Genomic DNA, 12,971 nt, shown 5'->3' with positions numbered 1-12,971 from the left:
AGAGACAGAGTGAGAGAGAGAGACACAGAGTGAGAGAGAGAGACAGAGTAAAAGAGAGAGACAGAGTAAAAGAGAGAGACAGAGTAAAAGAGAGAGACAGAGTAAAAGAGAGAGACAGAGTAAAAGAGAGAGACAGAGTAAGAGAGAGAGAAAGACAGCAAGAGAGAGGATGCAGAGGTGCGCATCACAGAGAGAGACAGGAAAAGGAAAGTAAGAGACCGAGAGAGAAAAAAGAGAGAATAAGAATGAGATTAAACACATAGAAGTGACAGAGACAGATGTATAAAGATTTATAGATGGAGTGGTGTGTGTGAGTACCTGTCCATACCTCTGTGTGTGTGTGTGTGTGTGTGTGTGAGTACCTGTCCATACCTGTGTGTGTGTGTGTGTGTGTGTGCGCGCGCCTGTGTGTGTGTGCGCGCGCCTGTGTGTGTGTGCGCGCGCCTGTGTGTGTGTGCGCGCGTTTTACCTGGGAAGGTAGTGTTGACCGTCATGCTGGCCACACAGGTGAGCTCGTCCTCTCCTCCTGAACAGTCCACCATCCCATCACATGCTTTGTCCAGGGGAATGAACTTCACCGACCGAGAGCAGAAGAAGTACTTACTGTTGATCAGCTGGGCGACTGAGGACAGAAAGGAAAGGGGAAAGAGGGATTAAAGGAGGAGAGAGTACAGAAGACAGGTTATTAAAAAAAAAAAGTTTGTGGAATCAAATTCCATAATGTTGCTATGGTTTCATTGTGAATCACTGAGTATTTGTACAGGGGAGAAGTACTAGTATGTCTTGTGTTACCTAAGGGGGAAGAGAGGGTGTAGAGGTGGGTTTGCGTCCCAAACAGCAACCTATGCCCAACATAGTGCACTACTTTTGACCACACTACTCTTGATCCTTATGGGCCCTGTTCAAAAGCAGTGCACTATGCAGGGAATAGGGTGCAGTCTGGGATGCAGGGATGATGGGTTTCGAAGCTGGACTCACTGAAGTAGCCAGCCGTGGCCAGGATCCCTAGCACTAGCAGTACCATCAACACAGTGATCAGGACCCTATTCCTCGACGAGGACTTCTCTTTCTGGGAGTTCAGAGCCGTCATGAGCTTTCGTTTCATACCAGGCCGTACTTCAACTGGGGGAGAGGAACAATCAGGATTTTGTAGCTATTTAAACACATAGACACATGCAACTAAAGCCTAATTGGACAGTAAATGATTGCATATTAAGTCATACTTGTACAATATGATTGCAAAATGAATCAATTCCACTACAATGGCTTACCTTGTTGCCTAGGATTTAATGGTATATTGCTTTCTTCAGCAAGGCTGGTGTCAGTCTGGCGAGAGAGAGACGACAGAATGAGACAAAGGGGATTAATACTGTGCTCGGTGCAGAACGTGGGACATTGTGTAAGAGTTTGTGAGGTTCTAGGGCCTAGAGAGGGGAGGCACGACAGATTGGATCAAGAACACACACACACGGAACAGCGTGCCTCCCATCAAAGTTGTGTGTGACTGTCATGCCTAATGCTGTGAGCACAGTTCCCAGGCCCGTCTGACACAAAGACAGAGATAGTTGTATGACACATCCTCAGGTGTGGTACTCTGCTCAATGTGTAGTTGCCTTATGCGGTGTTATTCCACTCCATTAAAGGACAATAGATCTTGAATGGTGGAGCATGCTATAAACACAGCATTCGAATCATGCACGCTATAAACCACTTAATTCAAGTTATGTCATTGACAGCTCTGCCCCCCTCAGCTTTTACATTCAAGTGTACAGCAAGCACAAGTACCCGCCATCATAACTCTCATGAGTCATAGCTTCAGTGAACGAAACCTGCTCACTGGTGAAACAGCCATTAGGACCAAAAACAACAACATCCCAAAATACCAGTGACTCGTGTCTCAAACAGTCTGTTAGGTATCTACAGTATCGGCTATTCTGTCCGATCTCGCCAACCGCTCCACAAGTACTATACAAATCTGTCACTAATACACAAATACATTCCATGCACAGTCTACGGACTGTCCGACAACACTCACCAACAGCGAACCCATGTCCTTTTGAGACGGAGGCTGCTCTAATATGGACAACGCCACACAATACACCATCCCGCAGATATGGAGGGTTATACTGTATGGAGGGACAAGATAGATGGTGGCTATAGTGAGGGACAGGGCTCTTAGGTGGCTGGGTAACAACTGCTGTTGGTCTTCTGTAGTTAAAGTTCTCAGTGCTTTTGTTCACAGATTTACCATTACAGAAACAAAACATGTTAAAGTTTGTTAAATATAACCCAAAATCAAAGGCTTGTAGTGAGACATTCTCAAATGTTTTTTTTTTAAATAAATATATATGTCCCGTAATTTCACTTTAACAATTCAATTGCGAGTGAAATCCCTTCATCTGCGTGAAGTCTTCCTGTCTATTCTCCATGGAGACAGTCTGGTCTAATATTGGAAACTAAAACAGAGGGTTCTAGCAACACGGAGGAGAAGAATAGCCAAACAACCACAACTTCGGAGAAAAGGGGGAAGTGAGATATACATATACTGTTCATTTAACTGACTACAATCCGAAACAGTTAAAGACACTCCCCTGGGGTCACATTTTGTTGTTTGCCCTAGCACTACACAGCTGATTCAAATAACCAACTCATCATCAAGCGTTGATTTTTTGGGGGGGAATCAGCTATATGGTGCTAAAGCAACAGAAAAACGACCTACTGTAAGCTTTTTTACCGGACTGGCTTTTCAAATACGGCTTGACGTGTAGCCTTCACCTTTTGTAGGAAGCAGTAACTCCCCATTGCTGACTTATATGTATCTAGGCAAGGGTCGATAACTCGCTAACTGCTGCTTTGCGGTCTGATCTGAAAAACGCGTTCACTCGCCGGTGATTGAAACGCCGCTCGCGGGCTGCACCCGCCAATTTAAATCTTCCCCATGGCGTTCTGGCTCTGCCCGACACAAAATCAAAGACTCAATCTTGCAAAGTTAGACTTGTACTGGTTTGGTGCATTGAAGGGTGTCTGATATAATGTTGATTCGATGGGGGGGAGTTGATCTATAATATAGTGCAAACTAATAGGGCGAACTCAGTGAAGTTCAATCGCTTGGGTCCGTCTCTGCGCATCATGGCATTTCCTGTGTGCGGTAGTCCTGCAGGAGGTTAACGCGCACAATTTAGAGGGAACAGTGCTCACTGTACGTAAGTGTTAATTTGAATGACACACACACACACATAGAGAGAGAGAGAAAGATCCGTATGATTTGCATGAGTCATGGAGATGCTGCTGGTTGGTGGAACTCTCCACGTAGATGTAGGAACTAATCTAGGTCAACTAATCTAGGTCAATATGAGCAGGCTATGAGATAAGGAAATATGGTTACAAAGAGAGAAGGAGAGAAAGAAAGAATGGATGGTAGAGTACAGAGGTGGGAGAAGAGGAAGGTCAGCCAGTTCAACTTGAAATGTGACTATACACATCTCGGAGCTGACAGCTGACTGACCAGTACCAAACATAAACCAAAATACCTGCAATGTTTCATCAAAGTTGACCAGCAATATACATACAATACATAGCAAACTATCGAAAATAGGGACTCCGAGTGATTTGTAGACCACATAAAAACTATAGGTCACTAACTACATGCAGCACACATTCATTTACTCAAATATATTACTTGAACCTGAATCACACAATCCATGTCAATGACAGTGCAATAATTCACTTTGACAGACAGTTGGCATAAATTTACAATATGGGTGGAATAAAATCACAGAGATAGAGAGGGGGGGTATGCAAATGTCTATGCGTGTGTGAGGGAGCGAGACAGAGGTGTGTTCAGGTCGTTTGTTCACTATCCTGCATGGGCCAATGGGACTAGACCCAGTTTGCATTGAGAAGCAATTGGGAAGCAGAACTGGCTCACAGAAGGTTTAATAACCGATAAAATCAATTGGCATGTTTTGCTTTAGTGTATAAAAAGGTGCTCGCTCTTCATTGTGGATTGTATTTTAGAGTGCCAGCAGCTTACCACCCTACATACCACTGCTGGCTTGCTTCTGAAGCTTAGCAGGGTCGGTCCTGGTTGTACCCTGGATGGGAGACCAGATGCTGCTGGAAGTGGTGTTGGAGGGCCAGAAGGATGCACCCTTTCCTCTGGTCTAAAAAATAATAATATCCCAACGCCCCAGGGCAGTGATTGGGGACATTGCCCTGTGCAGGGTGCTGTCTTTTGGATGGGACGTGAAACAGGTATCCTGGCTAAATTCCCAATCTGGCCCTCATACGGTCACCTAATCATCCCCCAGACTCATTCATCCCACTCCTCTCCCCAGTAACGATTCCCCAGCTTGTTGCTGTAAATGAGAATGTGTTCTCAGTCAACTTACCTGGTAAAAGCAACCAAAGTAAATAAAATACACATTTGAAAGCAAAAAAGACCTTTAGAGAAGCTACACTTGAGTTGTAATCAAAGGCAGCGTTCTCCAACAACACAGATTTGCATGATCACACACAGGCATACATACACACACAAACGCACACCAGTTTCCTACACAAACTGAACACTGGTCACTTAGCATTTCTGCCACCCACGACAGATGTGTACAATCACAAGAACCCTAATCTATGTCTATTTCCCACTTTTACACTACCGGCCAAAGGTTTTAGAACACCTCCTACTCATTCAAGGGTTTGTCTTTTTTTGTTGTCGCTATTTTCTACATTTTAGACTAATAGTGAAGACATCAAAACATCACATTTTCCTTATTGACTGACCTTCACGTCTTAAAGTCATGATGGACTGTTGTTTCTCTTTGCTTATTTGAGATGTCCGTGCCATAATATGGACTTAGCCTTTTACCAGATAGGGCCATCTTCTGTATACCACCCCTTACCTTGTCACAACACAACGCATTGGCTCAAACGCATTAAGAAGGAAAGTAATTCTACAAATGAACTTTTTTAACAATATTTTGGTTACTACACGATTCCATATGTGTTATTTCATAGCTTTGATGTCTTCACCATTATTCTACAATGTAAAACCATTGAATGAGAAGGTGTTATAAAACCTTTGACCAGTACTGTGGAACTCACAAAAATGTGATATTGTCAGCAGAGACACAGTAATACTAACATGGTAACACTTTCAAATGCACTTCAGGATTGCTTGCTTTGCAAGGGACTATTTACAAGTATAACAATTGTTCACTAAACACACAGACCGTACATTTATTACACAGGTAAACATGGGCATGTTATCCCATATGTTTTCCCTAAAGTCCCATCACTGTGATCCTGTAAACCACTGCTGTACGAGTCCAGGTGACCGATACTACTCCACAAGTGAATAGCCTGATCCCCTATTTTCCCCAGACTGTAGTCTCCATCTCTACTCACATCCATGGTGCAGAAGTCCCCTCTCAGCTGGCCCAGATCACAGGGTACAGAGGATGCACTGTCCTTCGGTCTCTGGAGCAAGTAGAACTCCCTTCAACAGTCTCTCCCTTCGCCTTGTGCCTTCTCTCCCTCTGTTCTTCTCTCTCCCTGTCTTTCTCTCTCTCGTCCTTCTCGTACCCTATTCGTTGTCCCTCAATTCACAGGCAGTGAAACTTAATCTATCATGCAGGCCGCCTAACTTGTCCGGCTGCGGTGAAAATCTGCTGCTGTATTAATGACTGCCGGTGTGTTTCTGTGTGTATCCGTGCTGCTGAAATCCACATGGACTTGTTGTGGATGACCCAGCCCCTGCAGACAAAACAACACCATACTAGTATCTGTAATAGGACACCTAATGCCTTGGTCTCTCTACCTGCATACTCTCTCTCTCTCTCTCTCTCTCTCTCTCTCTCTCTCCTCCCACAAACAGCCTTTCCTGATTCGGTGGATCCTTGTAGCTCTAGCGCTGTCCTTTTCAGTTCTTCTACCTCTCGTTCATGAATGTATGAGAACAAAAACACACACACAGGAACAGTCACACGAGCACAGACTGACAAACACGCACGCACGCACGCTCGCACACACACACCATTTAGGACAGGTCGTGGGCCAGTCCTGTCTTGTTGGTATCAGTTGGAGCTCCAGTCTGGCGTTGCTCTCTGAGCCAGAGGACATATGCTTCTTAACCCAGGAATGGGATACGTGATCACAATAATATTTTGGGGACAGAAACTTGTTTATACTGTAACTCCTATTTTTTTTAAATCCTCCTCACTAGGGGATTTGACAGTCATATTGCTAAAAGCTTGCTACAATACCCCCACCCCACCCCACCCCCACCCCTCAGGCTATATGTGGTACATGGAGGAAATTCCTGTAAATGTTTGGATTGTGCCAGTGGAGTAAAGGATCGGGCAGTTTCCTTGTACTGGATTCTCAACATTTCCTTCCTTCCAGTCAATGGTCAACAATACAGTAGGTCCACTTCTCTTTGATTTCAACTAACGGCTCCATTACATACTGTTAGTGATTCATAACTCAATAACCTACTTTCCTATGAGCCAGTTTTGAACCATGCTGAATTGCTAGACATTTTCGAGATAGTAACAAATTATCTCTTACTTCAATAAAGATCTGTGGCTTTGTAGCAAATCCTATTAAAAAAGGATAGAGGAGTTATACCGGAGGTAAACAATGTACTCAAGTAGTCAACACAGTAAAAACAGTCTATGCACGTGCAAATTACCTGGTTTACTTTGCAGAACCTATGTGGTTTTGTATTGTCCGAGCACTATATATATATATATATATATATATATATATATATATATATATGAGAGAGAAGGGGGACAGGATAAAAGAGATTGGTCCTCTGTCGAGAACAGAAGCTGATTGTAATCTATGATGATCCAAATTGTTAAGGGCTGTGACCCTCTCACCACACTACTTCTTCCCTCTTCAGAACAAGGAAGTGATGCAGTTGCCTAGATTTCTATTGGTTTTAAAGTTAACTCGGGCATGGCCTGCTTTAATGAGCCTGACTCCCTGCCAAGATATCTATTGAATAATACATTCATAATATTATTTTTATTGAACCTTTATTTAACTAGACTAGTCAGTGAAGAACAAATTCTTATTCGCAATGACGGCCTAACCCGGGTGTCACACCCTGACCATAGTTTGCTTTGTATGTTTCTATGTTTTGGTTGGTCAGGGTGTGATCTGAGTGGGCATTCTATGTTGGATGTCTTGTTTGTCTATTTCTATGTCTGGCCTGATATGGTTCTCAATCAGAGGCAGGTGTTAGTCATTGTCTCTGATTGGGAACCATATTTAGGTAGCCTGGGTTTCACTGTGTGTTTGTGGGTGATTTTTCCTGTCTCTGTGTTTTGCACCAGATAGGACTGTTTTAGGTTTTCCACGTTTGTTAGTTTATTCGTGTGCAGTTTCTTTATTAAAGTACAATGAATAACAACCACGCTGCATTTTGGTCCGCCTCCACTTCACCTAAAGAGAACCGTTACACCGGGCCAAATCCTTACCCGGACGACACTGGGCAAATTGTGCGCCGCCCTGTGTCAGCAATAGATAACAAATGGGTGATACACAGTACAGTGTAATCAACATATTGTCATTAATTGTCCAGGTTATTGTCACCCATCAATGTGACTAAAATGTTCAGACGCTGAAAAAGAGAGTGTGGAGGGAGACCGGGATAGTGAGTGAGGGATTCGTAAAACAAACATGTGAAGGAAGAAAATAGAGATTTGAACTACAGCAATGACACAATCTGTCAAACTATAGCTCCTTTCACTGTCAAAAATCCCCTCTCCATCACAACAGACACACTTTCCATGAGGTCGATTCGAGGGGACACTATGTACGCATAGTCTGTACTGGACTGTCTGAGATGGGTTAAATATTAACCATACTGATACAGCTGAACTAATGTTACCCTCGGTGCTCTAGTTAAATCTGTGGAGTTGTTTTTTGTTGTATTCCAATAAACACAATGCCTAACCTTGAGTATCTCACAAACAGTATCTTGGATCTCATTGCAAGTTCATTTTGAAAGGGGGCATTGACTAACCTATTACTGCGGATAATATTAGCGATCTGGCCTGGGTTCTGTTAAACAGACACACCAAACTTGATGAGGGTCAACAACCGTTTAACCCCTTGGATGCTGTGTAACAGCTTGTTCAATCTCAAGACTGTCATGTAGAAAGAAGGTCAAGTCTGCACAAGCAATGGTGCCCCCCACGTGATTTCATGACACTAGCATACTCAACAATAGACGATGTGACAACATTAACATGACCAAAATGTGTCACTTACATGAGGTTAACCAGTCCCTGTTGCCTGTCAGTCCTTTACCCTCAGTCCTGATCAGGTGGTCTCTGGTTGTTGGGGTCAGTGTTTGCCTGGTGGTCTTCAGCGATCAACCTGGATGCTTATAGTAAGACTGCGGAGGTAGGTGTGAGCTTTGAGTATGGTTGCCTTTCCCTCTGTCCCTACACTGTTAAATACACACGTTTTCAATCCCAGAATCTAGCCTCTCTTCCTGCTTCCTTCCCTCTCTCTCGGTTTGAAGTGTTGCTCAAGCCTGCCTCCCTAGGGAGCAGACTTCACAGTATTCATTTAATGTGATCCCACTTCTCTCTCTCCCCTCTGTGTTTTTTTGTTGGCTTGGTTGAATGAGAACGAGTCCAGGGAAATGATTAACATATTCAGACTAGTTTCTGGTCAGTATGTTGTGTCGCCTCACTCTCACATTACCCACCACTTGTGTCTGTGTGCTAGAGGTATTCAATATAAGGGGTATTCAATATAAGGTGTATTCAATATGAGGGAACAGTTCATGTTATTCATGTTATTTAACGTCAAGGCTAAAATAGATAACATAGGACTTTGTGTGTTATATACAGTGCATTCGGAAACTATTCAGACCCCTTCCCCTTTTCCACATTTTGTTACGTTACAGCCTTATTCTAAAAATGTATAATTGTTTTTTTCTCATCAATCTACAAACTATTTCCCATAATGACAAAATGAAAACAGGTTTTTAGACATTTTTGCACAATATAAAAGATTAAAAAAACAGAAATACCTTATTTACATAAGTATTCAGACCCTTTGCTATGAGACTCGAAACTGAGCTCAGGTGCATCCTGTTTCCATTGATCATCCTTGAGATGTTTCTACAACTTGATTGGAGTCCACCTGTGGTAAATTCAATTGATTGGATGATTTGGAAAGGAACACACCTGTCTATATAAGGTCCCACAGTTGACAGTGCATGTCAGAGCAAAAACCAAGCCATGAGGTTGAGACATGATTATGTCACATGACAGCACACTGGAGTCTGCCAAAAGGCACCTAAAGGACTCTCAGTCCATGAGAAACAAGATTCTCTGGTCTGATGAAGCCAAGATTGAACTATTTGGCCTGAATTCCAAGAGCGACGTCTGAAGGAAACCTGGCACCGTCCCTACGGTGAAGCATGGTGGTGGCAGCATCATGATGTGGGGATGTTTTTCAGGGACTGGGAGACTAATCAGGATCGAGGGAAAGATGAATGGAGCAATGTACAGAGAGATCCTTCATGAAAACCTGCTCCAGAGTGCTCAGGACCTCAGACTGGGGTGAAGGTTCACCTTCCAACAGGGCAACGACCCTAAGCACACACCTAAGACAATGCAGGAGTGGCTTTGGGACAAGTCTCTGAATGTCCTTGAATGGCCCAGCCAGAGGCCGGACTTGAACCCTTTCGAATATCTCTGGAGAGACCTGAAATTAGCTTTTCATCCAACCTTACAGAGCTTGAAAGGATCTGCAGAGAAGAATGGGAGAAATCAAATCAAATCAAACTTTGTCACATGCGCCGAATACAACAAGTGTAGACCTTACTGTGAAATGCTTTCTTACAAGCCCTTAACCAACAGTGGAGTTCAAGAAGAGTTAAGAAAACATTTACCAAATAGACTAAAGTAAAAAATAATAATAAAAAGTAACACAATAACATAACAATAATGAGGCTATATACAAGGGGTGCCGGTACCGAGTCAGTGTGCGGGGATACAGGTTAGTTGAGATAATTTGTAGGTAGGGGTGAAGTCATTATTTATAGATAATAAACAGGGGAGCAGCAGTGTGCAAAACAAATGGGGGGGGGGTCAATGTAAGTAGTCCAGTGGCCATTTAATTAATTGTTCAGCAATCTTATTGGTTGAGTGTAGACGCTGTTAAGTAGCCTTCTGGTCCTAGACGCTCTGGTACCGCTTGCCATGTGATAACAGAGAAAACAGTCTATGACTTGGGTGACTGGAGTCTCTGATGATTTTATGGGCTTTCCTCTGACGGCGCCTACTATATACAGTGCCTTGCGAAAGTATTTGGCCCCCTTGAACTTTGTGACCTTTTGCCACATTTCAGGCTTCAAACATAAAGATATAAAACTGTATTTTTTTGTGAAGAATCAACAACAAGTGGGACACAATCATGAAGTGGAATGACATTTATTGGATATTTCAAACTTTTTTAACAAATCAAAAACAGAAAAATTGGGCATGCAAAATTATTCAGCCCCCTTAAGTTAATACTTTGTAGCGCCACCTTTTGCTGCGATTACAGCTGTATGTCGCTTGGGGTATGTCTCTATCAGTTTTGCACATCGAGAGACTGAAATTTTTTCCCATTCCTCCTTGCAAAACAGCTCGAGCTCAGTGAGGTTGGATGGAGAGCATTTGTGAACAGCAGTTTTCAGTTCTTTCCACAGATTCTCGATTGGGTTCAGGTCTGGACTTTGACTTGGTCATTCTAACACCTGGATATGTTTATTTTTGAACCATTCCATTGTAGATTTTGCTTTATGTTTTGGATCATTGTCTTGTTGGAAGACAAATCTCCGTCCCAGTCTCAGGTCTTTTGCAGACTCCATCAGGTTTTCTTCCAGAATGGTCCTGTATTTCTCCATCCATCTTCCCATCAATTTTAACCATCTTCCCTGTCCCCGCTGAAGAACAGCAGGCCCAAACCATGATGCTGCCACCACCATGTTTGACAGTGGGGATGGTGTGTTCAGGGTGATGAGCTGTGTTGCTTTTACGCCAAACATAACGTTTGGCATTGTTGCCAAAAAGTTCAATTTTGGTTTCATCTGACCAGAGCACCTTCTTCCACATGTTTGGTGTGTCTCCCAGGTGGCTTGTGGCAAACTTTAAACAACACTTTTGAGTGATCATGGGCCTCTTGGCTGCATCTCTGATCAGTCTTTTCCTTGTATGAGCTGAAAGTTTAGAGGGACGGCCAGGTCTTGGTAGATTTGCAGTGGTCTGATACTCCTTCCATTTCAATATTATTGCTTGCACAGTGCTCCTTGGGATGTTTAAAGCTTGGGAAATCTTTTTGTATCCAAATCCGGCTTTAAACTTCTTCACAACAGTATCTCGGACCTGCCTGGTGTGTTCCTTGTTCTTCATGATGCTCTCTGCGCTTTTAACGGACCTCTGAGACTATCACAGTGCAGGTGCATTTATACGGAGACTTGATTACACACAGGTGGATTGTATTTATCATCATTAGTCATTTAGGTCAACATTGGATCATTCAGAGATCCTCACTGAACTTCTGGAGAGAGTTTGCTGCACTGAAAGTAAAGGGGCTGAATAATTTTGCACGCCCAATTTTTCAGTTTTTGATTTGTTAAAAAAGTTTGAAATATCCAATAAATGTCGTTCCACTTCATGATTGTGTCCCACTTGTTGTTGATTCTTCACAAAAAAATACAGTTTTATATCTTTATGTTTGAAGCCTGAAATGTGACAAAAGGTCGCAAAGTTCAAGGGGGCCGAATACTTTCGCAAGCTACTGTAGGTCCTGGATGGCAGGAAGCTTGGCCCCAGTGACGTACTGGGCCGTACACACTACCCTCTGTAGCGCCTTATGGTCAGATGTTGAGCTGTTGAAACACCAGATGGTGATGCATCCGGTCAGGATGCCCTCAATGGAGCAGCTGTAGAATGTTTTGAGGACCCTCCGTGCCCTCTTCACAACTGTCTTGGTGTGTTTGGACCATGATAATTCGTTGGTGATGTGGACTCAAAGGAACTTGAAACTCTCAACCCGCTGCACTACAGCCCTGTTGATGTTAATGGGGGCCTGTCCGGCCCGCCTTTTCCTGTAGTCCACGATCATCTCCTTTGTCTTGCTCACATTGAGGGAGAGGTTGTTGTCCTGGCACGACACTGTCAGTTCTCTGAACTCCTCCCTCCCTCCCTGTCTCATCTTTGTTGGTGATCAGGCCTACCACTGTTGTGTTGTCAGCAAACTTAATGATGGTGTTGGAGTTGTTCTTGGCCACGCAGTCTTGGGTGAACAGGGAGTACAGAAGGGGATTAAGTACACACCCCTGAGGGGCCCCAGTGTTGAGAAACTAACCAAATACAGGTGTGCCAAGCTTGTAGCGTCATACCCAAGAAGACTTGAGGATGTAATCGCTGCCAAAAATGATTCAACAAAGTACTGAGTAAAGGGTCAATACTTGTGTAAATGTCATATTTCATTTTTTTATTTTTATACATTTGCAAAAATTTCTACAAACCTGTTTTTGATTTTTCATTATGGGGTATTGTGTGTAGACTGATGAGGGGGGGGGGACTATTTAATCAATTTTAGAATAAGGCTGTAACGTAACAAAATGTGGAAAAAGATCTGAATACTTTCCAAATGCACTGTATGTTGTGTGTCTTTTCTTAACTTACATTTCTTTAATTGTTGACGGGAACCAGTTCATAGAAATCATTCATCATACAACCTAGGTTTCATGTGTCTTTCAACCCACCTTTCTCCATTATTATTGTATGTCTTACCAGAAATTTTCCTTCCTGGTGTGATGTAAATCACTATTGTCCCTTACTGGCAGCCTTACCCAGAAATGAGGCAGAAGGGGAAATGCTCTGACGATTAACATGTAGCCTAAGCTTCTTCCTGAGGGGAACTCTTCCCTCGTTCTCAAGCTCATCTCTTCA

At 43.2% G+C, this 12,971-nt stretch overlaps 1 protein-coding gene across 4 annotated transcripts in view; it reads right to left on the bottom strand.

Annotated features, from left to right (window-relative positions):
- Nucleotides 1–8,598, bottom strand: part of tmprss4a (transmembrane serine protease 4a) — a 21,409-nt gene extending 12,811 nt beyond the window's left edge. The window contains exons 1-4 of one of the 4 annotated variants that reach the window (XM_042295890.1): nucleotides 8,281–8,598; nucleotides 1,272–1,326; nucleotides 979–1,122; nucleotides 470–622 (exon numbers count right to left, since the gene is read on the bottom strand). In XM_042295890.1, coding sequence (XP_042151824.1) covers nucleotides 470–622; nucleotides 979–1,105 — 280 coding nt within the window. In that variant the 5' untranslated portion in view covers nucleotides 1,106–1,122; nucleotides 1,272–1,326; nucleotides 8,281–8,598. Of the gene's footprint in view, nucleotides 1–469; nucleotides 623–978; nucleotides 1,123–1,271; nucleotides 1,327–2,035; nucleotides 2,612–2,775; nucleotides 2,976–5,403; nucleotides 5,823–8,280 lie in introns of those variants that run through there. The other 3 variants (XM_042295889.1, XM_042295888.1, XM_042295887.1) reach the window with 3 other exon arrangements.
- Between the last annotated feature and the right edge of the window lie 4,373 nt (nucleotides 8,599–12,971).

Source organism: Oncorhynchus tshawytscha, linkage group LG13 (assembly GCF_018296145.1).
Source record: "Oncorhynchus tshawytscha isolate Ot180627B linkage group LG13, Otsh_v2.0, whole genome shotgun sequence".
Lineage (NCBI taxonomy): Eukaryota > Metazoa > Chordata > Actinopteri > Salmoniformes > Salmonidae > Oncorhynchus > Oncorhynchus tshawytscha.
This window is presented reverse-complemented; position numbering and strand designations above follow the sequence as displayed.